The 12,397-nt window shown below is 33.5% G+C and overlaps 1 protein-coding gene across 1 annotated transcript in view; it reads right to left on the reverse strand.

Annotated features, from left to right (window-relative positions):
* Positions 1-12,397, reverse strand: part of LOC113513971 (uncharacterized) — a 149,939-nt gene that overhangs the window by 3,946 nt on the left and 133,596 nt on the right. Inside the window, exons 7-11 of the mRNA XM_052894132.1 lie at positions 9,168-9,286; positions 2,938-3,093; positions 1,629-1,863; positions 420-632; positions 58-310 (exon numbers count right to left, since the gene is read on the reverse strand). Of these exons, the coding sequence (XP_052750092.1) occupies positions 58-310; positions 420-632; positions 1,629-1,863; positions 2,938-3,093; positions 9,168-9,286 (976 nt within the window). The remainder of the gene's footprint in view (positions 1-57; positions 311-419; positions 633-1,628; positions 1,864-2,937; positions 3,094-9,167; positions 9,287-12,397) is intronic.

Consider the following 12,397-nt stretch of genomic DNA (forward strand, 5'->3'; position numbering starts at 1 on the left):
GTAATTTCCTTCAACTTAAAGACAAACAGCATTTGAAAATTTCATTTTCTAAAATACCTTGAAATTAACGCTCAGTATCGTGAGTATAACTCTTGCGTATATTCTCTTATCGGTGACAAATCTGTATAAACAATGAACATCTTCTCCCACTGGTGCTTGTTTGTATACTAAAGTATTTAGAGGCGAACGGAGTCTTCCAGCTCTTTGTTTCCAAGATGCTATAACTTCATCACAAGCTGTTCCAGGCACGGGCTCACCAAAGCGTGTGTTGTTGAAAAAGTCATAATGAGCCCAATAGTAAAGGGATGATCTGAAATAAATTAATTCAGTTACTTTTCTTATTTTATTACATGCATCGTAAGATCCCGAATATTTTGTAATTCGCTGTTGGATCTGAAAGTTAATTTTGTTATACACACCCGCTATAACTTCCAGTTTTACTCTCAAATCTCACAAACATAGCATTTCCTGTAGAAACAAAGTCATGTTTCTCCATCGGTCTGCTGAAAGTGTCGCAGAATGTTTTTATAATACGTGCATCATCCGGTCGGGGGGCATCATATAACGTCAAGGATTCCCCACAATCTCCCGTCCACGGCACTATCGGAGATTCTATGCGATTTATTCGGAAACTGAAAAGGAGTATTAATTTTATTTTAGTTGATAAGTAATCTTTAAAATAATAAATAAACAATCCAGAGGGAGACTTTGTACACTAATCGTTCGCTTGGGTATTTCTGTCCCATTCGTGTTTTTACCATGAATCAGTTGTGTTTACATGGCCGGGTTTTAATTTGAAAGGTGGGATATGGTAGTGAATTTACAGGGTAAAGAGAGTACACCTGAGTCCTCAGGAATGGCAACGCATGGGAGGTATCATGGGTGAAATAGTATAGTCTGTTTTATCCATGGTACTGCTCATGTCTATAGGCGATAGTTATCACTTTCCTTGGGTGGGTTAGTCACTTTCGGTGGGCCGTCAGCTTGTTTACCATTCTAAGTTGCATAAAAAATCTTGTCTTATTGCATGTTTGTTTCTATCTTATTTTTAAATAACTAACTAAAAAAAAGACGTTCTAAGTTTATTTATCAAATAAGAGAAGAAAAATTAATTAAAGACAGAAAGATCAACACTCATCTATTTTATGACCGTTATAATATAATTGTACTGCATTTTCTACTTTATATTTTTTTAATAATACGATAAATGAATCATTTGTTTCTTTTAAATTAGTTGCAGTAACGTAAAGAACATATATACATATAACCTCTCATTAATGTAGGTTATATAATTTAATTATGTAAGGAATCAACAATGTAAATATGAAATATCTATTTATTATCTCATAGTTTTATTTTAATTTTCATCAATAAGACTTAGAAAATATTATTTTGAAATAAAAATTGTCTAAATACACAATCATATCAGCATAATGAATGTAGCCCTGATCGAGTAAAAAAGTACTGGGTTAATTAAATACAAATCAGTGTCGGAGATGGCGAAATCAATTATTATAAACCAATATAAATTAGTATACATTTTTTATTTAAATTGTTTGATTGCTAAGATGTGATATAGAATAAATAATATTTTAAAAAATAATTACTAGTGCGAGAAGTATTATTACCTCGGGAAATACAATCTCACAACCTGCCCTGGAAAGCCTTGCATCAAATAAGTACACGAAGTGTGCGGTGGATACCAGTGTGCTACTGAGAGAAAGATACCCTCAGTATCGCCAGACTTCTTGAGAGATTCAGCAGTCAGTTGCCAGTCACAAGTCCCCACTTTAGATCCTGGTGCCTCTACGTGGCCAGGCCAGTTACCAACGTTGAAGTGAAAACCAGTGTTTAATAACGGACCTAGGAAAGAAGAATTTGTTGTGTATTTGCTTATGCCAATTCACAATTTGACGGTTTCACTTCGATAGATTATAATCTACCGAAAAATAATGCGTCAAATTGTAAACAGTACGAGTATGCGACGGTTTACAATCTTTCGACAGTTTACAATCTCGCGAGATAGATTGTAATCTAACGGTATTTACAATCTTACGGTGACATAAACATCATAATTTCATTTATCCACACATAAACCATCTTTATAGACTGCCGAAATTGTTGGGAACTACCAGCTTCATTGACCCCAAAACATATTTGAGGTCATACCATATTGTGGAGAATCGTCCTACATTGCGTTTGCCTGTACCAGGCTTGTTTTTATATTGGAAAACCTTTTTCCTCATCGGTTATTGGTTCCCCGAACTGTCTGGATAATACACTTCATTTTCCCGATCCTTTGTTCTGTGTCGGTTACGTCTTGAAATATCTTCATTTCGAATTCTTATAGTACAACAAACAATTGTGTTTTACTATTGATCTTAATCTTGCTTGATGGGGAGTGAGAATAGCGTCGAAGGTAGAGTTTGCGTTAACTATTTACTATATACAATTTACTAATATATGCTTTTATACAAGTATTTCATTAGCTTTTTGCCCGCTACTTGGTATGCGTGGAAGAAGTAGGAAAAACAATGAATTAAATTATTTCTAGATGCCGTATCAATATAAAAGAGTTTTAAAGATACACTTTCCGAATCGCAATTGTGGGAATTGCATCTTATTTGGTATGATAGTTTTTGCGTGATACCGGGACAAACATATAGACAAAATTTCTAAATGTTTTGGCTATTACTTAAGACTCTTTATATATATTTTTTAAACATCTGTCATCTTTATTGACATTTAAATATCTGTCAAGTGGCAATCATTAAAAATAATTGCCACTTGATTTGTACTTCGGAGAACACATCAAACCGTTGTCTAGTAAGCTACGTCTAAGATCTTCATGTACAAAGTTGGTTTAGAAATTATAGACATCAGATGGCGACACGAGTTACTGTTATGGATGTAAAACAATACAGCAATTTATCTTACCCGCAGGTGAGCTAACAAACTCCACGAACAGATCCTGTGACGTTCCGATGATGGAGTATGGAAATTTGCCCATGCCGCAGAAAGTACCAATTACAGACGCCGATTCGTCTTTGCCGTCGTATATCCTTATGTAGTCGTACGGGCAATTTTCTGAACCTAAGAAAAGAAATGTAAATATGTTAGTGCCAGTATGATCGTCGTTATTATCAACATAATCATATCAGCTCGTTAACTCTTGATTTTTTTATACAACTCAGAATGGCAAACAAGCTGACGGCCCACCTGATGAAAAGTGGTAACCGTCGCCTATAGACATGAGCAGTACCATGGACATAACTGAGTATACTGTTTTGCCTGGGACAGAGGTACCTATGCAAACGACTTTTGTACAAAGTCTCCCTCTGGTAATTGCTGAACACAGGTTTCTCCTTTAAGAAGGGTTTTACTAGTAGGTGCCAAGTTTGACAGGCTGGTTGGCAACAGCAGTTAGGCTTCGATGATGCTTTAAGAAGGACGCTGCTGCCTATACCTCGATCATTAAGTTCTCATAGTCGCCACTTACGATACCCATGGGAAAGAAAAAGCCTATTCTATGCCGGGACTATAAAGCAATTTTTTACGAATACATTTTAAGCGATTTTATTTCTAAAGTGCAGTCAATAATTTCTTTTTACAGCTTAATTTGTTAAAAGACAAAAAAAAAAAATATTACGGGCAATATTCATTATTATTTTTATCTCTCGTGCACTTCTTAGACAAATTTGTCCACTTTCAAACTTTCAAAGATATATTAGTTCACAAATTGTATTAAAAAAAAATACAAAGAAGTAACCAACGTATATTGTAACATTCTTAAACAAGACACTATATGTATATTTGTACATTAATGTAATTTATTATGGTAACCCCAACTTGTATCAGAAATAAATTATTTATAAACAAACTGTGTTGCAGCCATAGCGCGATAAGGTAAAGTAACTGTAAACATTCGTGCTTGTACTAAGTGCTTTTATATAAACAATAGTATACAATTGCCAATTAAATATTAAAATAACTAACAATTCATAAAATTAATCACCTTCCTCGTCTAATTTACGATTCATTAATTCGTTTCATTGTATTACTATGAGAAAAGTATATACAATGTAAGTTGAAGTTTTATGTTTTTTATGCAACTTAGAATGGCAAACAAGCTAAGCTATAAGTTACCTATGGAAAATGGTAGCCGTTGCCTATAGATATAAATAATACCATGGATGTTACAAAACAGGCTATCACGGCCATGGTAGCATTCATGCGTTTCTATTCTTGAGAACAGCAGTGTGTTTCGTGCAGTATGGTTCGTAGCATATATTTGCCTTTGGAACCAGGGGCGGTGAAAGGAATTGTTTGAGGCCGGGACTAGAGGTCCCAGTACTAGCAATATACCCAGATCAATATCCACGCATTCCACATCTTTATGGATTTGTCACGATGGGTAAATTGATTTGCTTTCATCCTTACCTAACATTTTATACTGGCAAATATAGCCCCGTTGGTAAATATCGACAACGCAGGTAGGATTACCATTCCATTACCATTCATTTTAAATAAACCCTTCGTACCCAAACTTTACGGCAGACACACGAGTGAAAAAGATGTATCCAAATAGAACGCATAAACCATAACTTTTTTTATAAAAAAAAAAAAAAAAACTATTTAAACTATTAAACTGTGTTGTAATTTTTTTTTAAATTAGGAATTTGGCATAAAAGAAAGAGACAAAACTGTTGAATAATTAAAATAGGTTTATGACAGGTTTGACGTTTTAATGAATAAGGTGGAAAATTAATTCCCTAAACGTAACATTTCGTGTAACATTAATAATACTTCTTTTTTTTTTTGTAACAAATCTTCTTTGATTAAATATTAAAAAAAATATTTGATCGTTTTCAAGCTGTTTAATTAATTGCCCAATAGTTCAAAAACGATTTCTAATTGGAAAAGTTTTATTGAAAAAATTACGTTCCTCTACATCGACAGAGTGATTTACGCCATTTATAAATTTACTAACTTTTACCCGCGACTTTATTGATGGCGGAAAAAAGTCGTCACCCATTTCGATATCCAATATGTTAAAAGTCTGTTATGCAATATTAATTTTTGGATAACAGACTTTTTATTCATTATTATGCCAGTATATAGTATATTGTAACTAAAATATATAGATATTACCATATATTAGGTACCTATCCTTTGTTACGCCCACTGCACTGTAACATAGATATTATATTATTGCAGATATTGGAATATATTAAGTTATTCTTAATATAATTATCTGGAAAATAAATGATACTTAGAAAATATTAATTAGCTAATAAATTTCTAAGTATATTTATTTATAGATATTCATCTGTTATTTTCAACGAATCCATTAATTCAACAGAATGACGGCTACTGCGAAAAAGTGATATGAAAATAACTGGTAATAAAGGCTCTTAATAAACAAATAACATTCTTGATTAGAATTATTTTGTTTAATTCTGCTACCATTAGTATGTGTGTGAATATATATATATACGCACATTATCATTTTAGCCATTTAGTCGACTGCTGAACATAAGGCTCCCCCATAGACTGCCATAAAGGACGGTCCTAACCCATCTGTATCCATTGTCTCCCTGCTATGCATTTGAGGTCGTCACTCCATCTAGTGGAGGGTTGTCCTACACTGCGTTTACCCATACGCGGTCGCTATCGGACTTCACTTAAGGTAAGTTCGTCCAATTGTTCAATTATTTATTTATTTAACTCTTTATTGCACCACAAAATATAAAAATATACAATGACAATTAAACCATTTTAGTTAAATACAGTAACATAAATTACAGATTAAAATATATATATAATTCTAATCAAATAACCAGTACTATGGACTTCCGCAAGATTGCTATTTCAGTAAAGTAATATTTATTTAATTATTTATTTATTTCGAATTAGGCATACCGACAGTATACATAAATTAAATAACTGGTTTTGTGTAGCATGCTGATATGCATACCTATAGCAGGCGTACACAACATTGACTACACAGATTAGATTAATTTAAATTATTAGATACTACAGATTACATTAATGTTCTTACTTACATAGACAATATTCTTACATGTATCATTAACATATAAATTATCTGTGCCCGAGATTTATGATGTTACAACTAACCAAAATTACACAAGAAAGGGTCAATAATATGCGTGTGACGTCGCAAAAATAAGAAACATAATCCGAATAACCATTTATCTCTGCAAGCGTTATAAACATCTGGTAGTGGGGGTAATTTTTTTCAATACAGAAACACATGTTTGCTCTCGGTCGCCAGCCCTGGACGAGGGTCCCGTTTTGACACTTGATAAGAATTTAATATCCGGGCCATATACAGTCGTTTTATATTAGGGATTATGTTACAAGGGTTGTCTTATGTTTGTTTTTTATTATTTGTAATAACAAAATTGCGCATAGCAGGATGATAAACTAAATTTCTACAGTAATTTTACTGTCTATGGTCTTTATAATTGATTATGAATAAAAAAAGCGGATCAAGTTCGAGTCGGACTCGCGAAACGAGGATTTCGTACAAAATCATGAAAATTTTTTTGTGAAATAACTGCAAATGTACGGTTTTCGGATTTTTTCTTTTACACGTGCTACATGACATTGCTTCTTGCCAAATTTCATGATTTTAGGTCATCGGGAAGTACCCTATAGGTTTCGATTCTCTTTGCAAATGTCAAAATATGCGATATAAATGGAACATAAATGACTGTATCTTTTGATTGCGTAGAATCAGAAGCTTAACTTTTTCACTACTTTAAGAGATTGCAGACCTGTGTCTTTCTTAGGAACGCGTGGAGGTATCAAGTTGAAATTAATATCATATATATTAATTTCAACTTGATACCTCCACGCGTTCCTAAGAAAAAGGGTCTTGACAGACGGACGGACAGACGTACGACGAAGTAATCCTATAGGGATTCCGTCTTTTCCGTTGGAAGTACGGAACCCTAAAAAAACAGAAATTGTGAGAGTATTGAAACTTCAAAAGCGACCGTGTCTAATGTTTTAAGAAAGCTAGTAATATATGTGTCCACTGTTGAACATAAGTTTCTACATTGTGAGGTTTTGCCAGTAGTTGCCACGTTTGGCAGGCGGATTAGCAATCGCAGTTAGGTTTTAGAGATGTTTTAAGAGGAACTACTGCCTATCACTCGCCCTCCTTAGTCCCTTATTCCGATACCGACGGGAAAGGAAGGAGTGGCCTATTTAATGCCGGGACCACATGGCTGGTAAAGTGTGTATCAAATATAAAAAGATACGAAGGCATAACACACATAATACCAGAGGGAGACTTTGTACAAACGTCGATTGCTTGAGTACCTCTGTCCCATTCGTGTTTCTACCGTGAAACAGTTGTGTTTGCATGGCTGTGTTTCGGTTTGAAGGGCGTGAATTTACTGGGTACGGAGGAAAGAAAGAAAAACAGCTGAGTCCTCAGGAATGGCAACGCAATAGGGGATAACATGGGCGAAACAGAATACTCTGTTATGTCCATGGTACTGCTCATGTCTATAGGCGACGGTTACCACTTTCCATCAGGTGGACCGTCAGCTTGTTTGCCATTCTAAGTTGTATAAAAAAAAACATACAAAAATACAGTCAAATTGAAAAAGTAAAGAAGCAGCGTAGGCGAGGTTACCTTAAAAATATCTAGACTCTTTATATCCAGTAACTTTGTTTTTTCTATTAAAGGAATATATTGAAAGAAGTTTATACGAAAAACCAATACTTACATAAATTTTAGATCTAACATTAAATTTAACAAAAATAAAAGCCTACCCTCTTGTACCTATAAAATCGCTTTTTTCAGCACACCCAACATAATTTATGACGAATATATTTCAAGTTTTATTCTAAGAAAGCTCACAGCTGAAATAATAACGTGTCACAATGCTGAACGAGTGACAGAATTTTATAAGTACCTACTCGTACCTGCCTTTTATAGATTTACTTTTGAAGAAGGCTTTTACAGATTTATAGGAATCGTAAATGTTGTGAGCTCAACTTTATCCCTTACTAGCTTCGTGTTTGCTAGTTCGTGAAGTGGATTTTAAAAGTATGTATAATAATAAGCCTTTGAAATGTGGTGCTGGAGAAGGTTGGAGAAAATTAGCTGGAAGGATCGAATTAGCAATGAGGAGGTTCTGCTTAGAGTTGAGGAAAAAAGACACATTATTAGAACTATTGAGAACAGAAGGGGAAAAATGTTGGGACACTTGATACGATACGATGAACTTATGAACATTATAATAGAAGGTAAGATAGAAGGAAGGAGGGGAAGAGGGAGACCGAAACATAGTTAAATCAGGCAGATCAAGAAAGGAGTTGGTGTCGTGTCGTATCAAGAGGAGAAGAGACTCGCTGAAAATCGTAGTGAGTGGCAAGAGCTCCACCGACAAGAGCGCAGCTCTTAAATAGGACAGATAGATAGATAGTATAATAATAATAACCAATGTATACAACACTTACAGAGGGCTTATCAAGATAAAAGATATACCAGAGGAAAACTTTGTGCAAAAGTCGTTTGTTTGGACACCTCTGTCCCATTCGTGTTTCTACCGTGAAGTAGTTGTGTTTGCATGGCTGTGTTTCGGTTTGAAGGGTGGAATATGGCAGTGAATTTTTGGGGTACGGAGGAATAAAACCTAAGTCCTCAGGAATTGTAACGCATGGAGGTATCGGGGGCGAAACAGTATACTCTGTTATGTTCATGGTTCTGCTCATGTCTATAGGCGACGATTACAACTTTCCATCAGGTGGGCCGTCAGCTTATTTGCCATTCTAAGTTGCATAAAAAAAGTAGAAACGAAAACACATAGTAGAAACACAAGTAGAGTCTCCTTCTTTTTAAGGTCGGTTGAAAAGTGGGAAGTGTATATTCAATTCGGTTGTATTTTTTTTTGTGTGTTACCTCAGAACTCTATTATTTATAAACCGAATTGGAAAACTCTTTTTTAATGTATTAATATACATTTAATTGTTTAATCAAAATAAATGATTTTGTAAAACAAAATCTTAAATTATTATACCTATATATCGTCATAATCGTAGAATACTGACGGATCTGATAAAGATTACATATAAAGATCCGTCAGTATTCTACGACTATGACAATATGTCGATGATTAAGAACTCACCTGAAGTTATCGGCCTCATGGGGCAAGTCATGATGTTCTCGCATCGTTGACCGTCTATGTTAAATTCTTCATTCTCTATGTACAGTTTTATGTATGGCAATCGCGTATTTAAGTGATACCTGGTGAAGAAAGAAAGTTAGTTTTAATTATCAACACAGTTTGTTAATTCTATTCACCTATCTATACAGGATGTCATCAAAATGTTTAGGGATCGAAAACGCTTACGGGGTCATCCTTGATGTTACAGGCATCTATAGGTTACCGTAACCCCGTTTACTATCAGACAAGTTATATGCTTATTTGCCATCATAGTAGTATAAAAAAAAAAAAATTTCAACAAGGGTTGAAAGAGAACAAAAAATGTTGAGTCCAACCATAACTCCCATACTAACAAGGTGCGATCAGCTGTTGAATTGGTATGGTAGGCTCAAAATATGAATTAGAATTTTTTATTTAATATAGGCCACCCCTTCCTTTCCCGTAGTTGTCGTAAGAGACGACTTAGTGAGGGCGAGGGATGGGCAGCAGCGTCTCTGTTAAAACATCTCCAAAGCCTAACTGCGATTGCCAGCGGGACAAATACTGGCAAAACATACCAAGGGGGAGGCTTATGTTCAGCAGTGGACAGTTAAAGGCTGATGAAGATGGTGATGATGATAAAAAGTTATTTTAATAAATAAAAATTAAATAAGACAATAATAATTACTGGGTACAGAGGAATAACACCCGAGTCCTCAGGAATGGCAACGCATGGGGGGTATCATGGGCGAAACAGTATACTCTGTTATGTCCATGGTACTACTCATATCTATAGGCGACGGTTACCACTTTCCATCAGGTGGGCCGTCAGCTTGTTTGCCATTCTAAGTTGTATAAAAAAAATTATGTCGTACAATATTTTAAACCATTAATATTATTTTTAATACCCATTACATTACACGTCTCGTAAAGTATTATAGTAATTTATTGTGCATATTTCATATTTTATATTGTACTTAATAAGTTGGGATTATTTACAATAAGTGATTTTCAGAATGTAATCATGGCTGTGCTGATTTATTATCAAGTTTAATAAATATTTTTATGATTACATTATAAATTATGAGATTCTGATTCGAATTCCATACGTTCAAGCTATCGGGAAATTATATTTTTTTTATAATATTTAAAATGGCAAACAAACTGATGGCCTACCTGATGGAAAGGTTTTTTAGCTTAATACTAATAACTAGCAACGCCTCGACTTCTCATACTTTTTTTTAAATAATTTAACAGCCCATTTTATTCGGTAAAAGAATTTTTAAAATCGGATTCTGTATTTTTTGAATTTGTTTATTACAAACAAAAAGTAAAATTCTTCCTATTTATAATATTTATTTAGATTGAATATGTATTATGACATTTATTTATTTATTTTTTATTGCACAATAAAACTATGTACAAGTGGCGAGCTTAATGCCATATGGTATTCTCTACCAGCTAACCATAAGGTAAAAACAAAAAGCGTATGAAGGGCAGATGCGGTGATAAATATGTGACATAATTATTACAATATACTAAAATAATTATACATAACACATTAGAAATACACATAAAGTACACAAGCAACACTTTTAATATATATGTACATTAGTATCCAATAAATAATTTTATTAAAATAAAAACTTGACAAAATTCTATATGAAACAATTTTAATGTACGTACATTGCCCGCTGGTAATTAATGCTATTTTCCACTCAGGGTTTGCTGGAAGAGAACTCTTACAGAGTTAAGTTCGCCTGTTGTACATCTTCATTTAATATAAATTATAACAATGTAATTTTTGTATACAATAAATTATAAATAAATAAATAAAATCAACAAAATCGGTTAACAATTGTCAAAGATATCGTGTAAAAATAGATCAGTACCATCGTAGGCTGTTTAATAATTCTTAATTGCACCAGAAAGTTAATTATAAATTAAGCCCATTTATCGATAATTCACTCGAACTGCGACCATTATGTTGAAGTAATGGATTTACTTTCAGTACAGTAAACTGAAGTATTACGCCCCAAGGGATTAAATTTGCTGGTACAATATTTGAAAACAAATTGCCTAATTAAGTTTTAGACCGCCATTTTAAATGCTGAATGGAGCTATTATTCATAGAGATATCATCTGTTAACATAAAGTGTATTATTTCATACATTATGTGGACTAATAATAATAAGAAGATAAAAAAGAAAAGCAATTATTCAAAAGAATATTAAGCATAATTGATAAAGAAACAAACAAACAAGAAACTAAAAAAAAAATACATTTTAATATTAAAAAATAAATATTCTGTACATTGTACAAAAATATTCCATATTTATTCAGAGCCAATTAGAGATCGTCTGGATTTGCTAATAAATAATAAACTTACAAAATATATTTTTATTATTACCGAGATCATGAAAAAAAGCTTTATTTATTTATTTATTTATATGCTTTTGAATATTCACTTATAGATATTTGGTTATACAAAAATGTACACAGGCGGACTTATCCCATTATTAAAGGAATTTCTTCCAGTCAACCTCGAAATACGAAATGAAATGAAAAAAAAGTTAATATGAAATGAGAACGAAATAAAGTGAGAATTGTATGCACTATAATCAGTACATGCATTAAAAATAAGAAACATATTATTATTATTTTTAAAACTTATATTTTTTTTTTAATACGATGTATATGTATATAATATAGACATAGGTTTTCCCTAAAGACTACAGTTACATATATTATAATACTATGATAGCTACAGTATGGGAGTCTTCAAAAAGGGTATATTAGGGTTTCTTCAGGGTTGGCAACGCGCACGTGACACTCCTATTTTTTTGTTAGTAAATGTACTTAAAGAGTATATAATCAATAATTAATTACTTAATTTAAAGCGACGGTTACTATTTTCTATCAGGTGTGAAGTCAGACTGTTTTTTTTTTTTTTTTTTTTTTTACAACACAGGGGGCAAACGAGCATGCGGCCCACCTGATGGCAAGTGACTACCGCCGCCCATGATCACCCACAACACCAGCGGCATTGCAGGTGTGCTGCCGGCCTTTTAAAAAGGAATATACTCTTTTCTTGAAGGTTATGTTGTCGTATCGGTTCGGAAATACTGCTGCTGGAAGTTGATTCCAAAGAATGGTTGTGCGTGGAAGAAAGTGCCTTGAAAAACGCACGGTGGAAGACCGCCACTCGTCCA

This window comes from Galleria mellonella, unplaced genomic scaffold (genome assembly GCF_026898425.1).
Source record: "Galleria mellonella isolate WM207_F2 unplaced genomic scaffold, CSIRO_AGI_GalMel_v1 utg116, whole genome shotgun sequence".
NCBI lineage: Eukaryota > Metazoa > Arthropoda > Insecta > Lepidoptera > Pyralidae > Galleria > Galleria mellonella.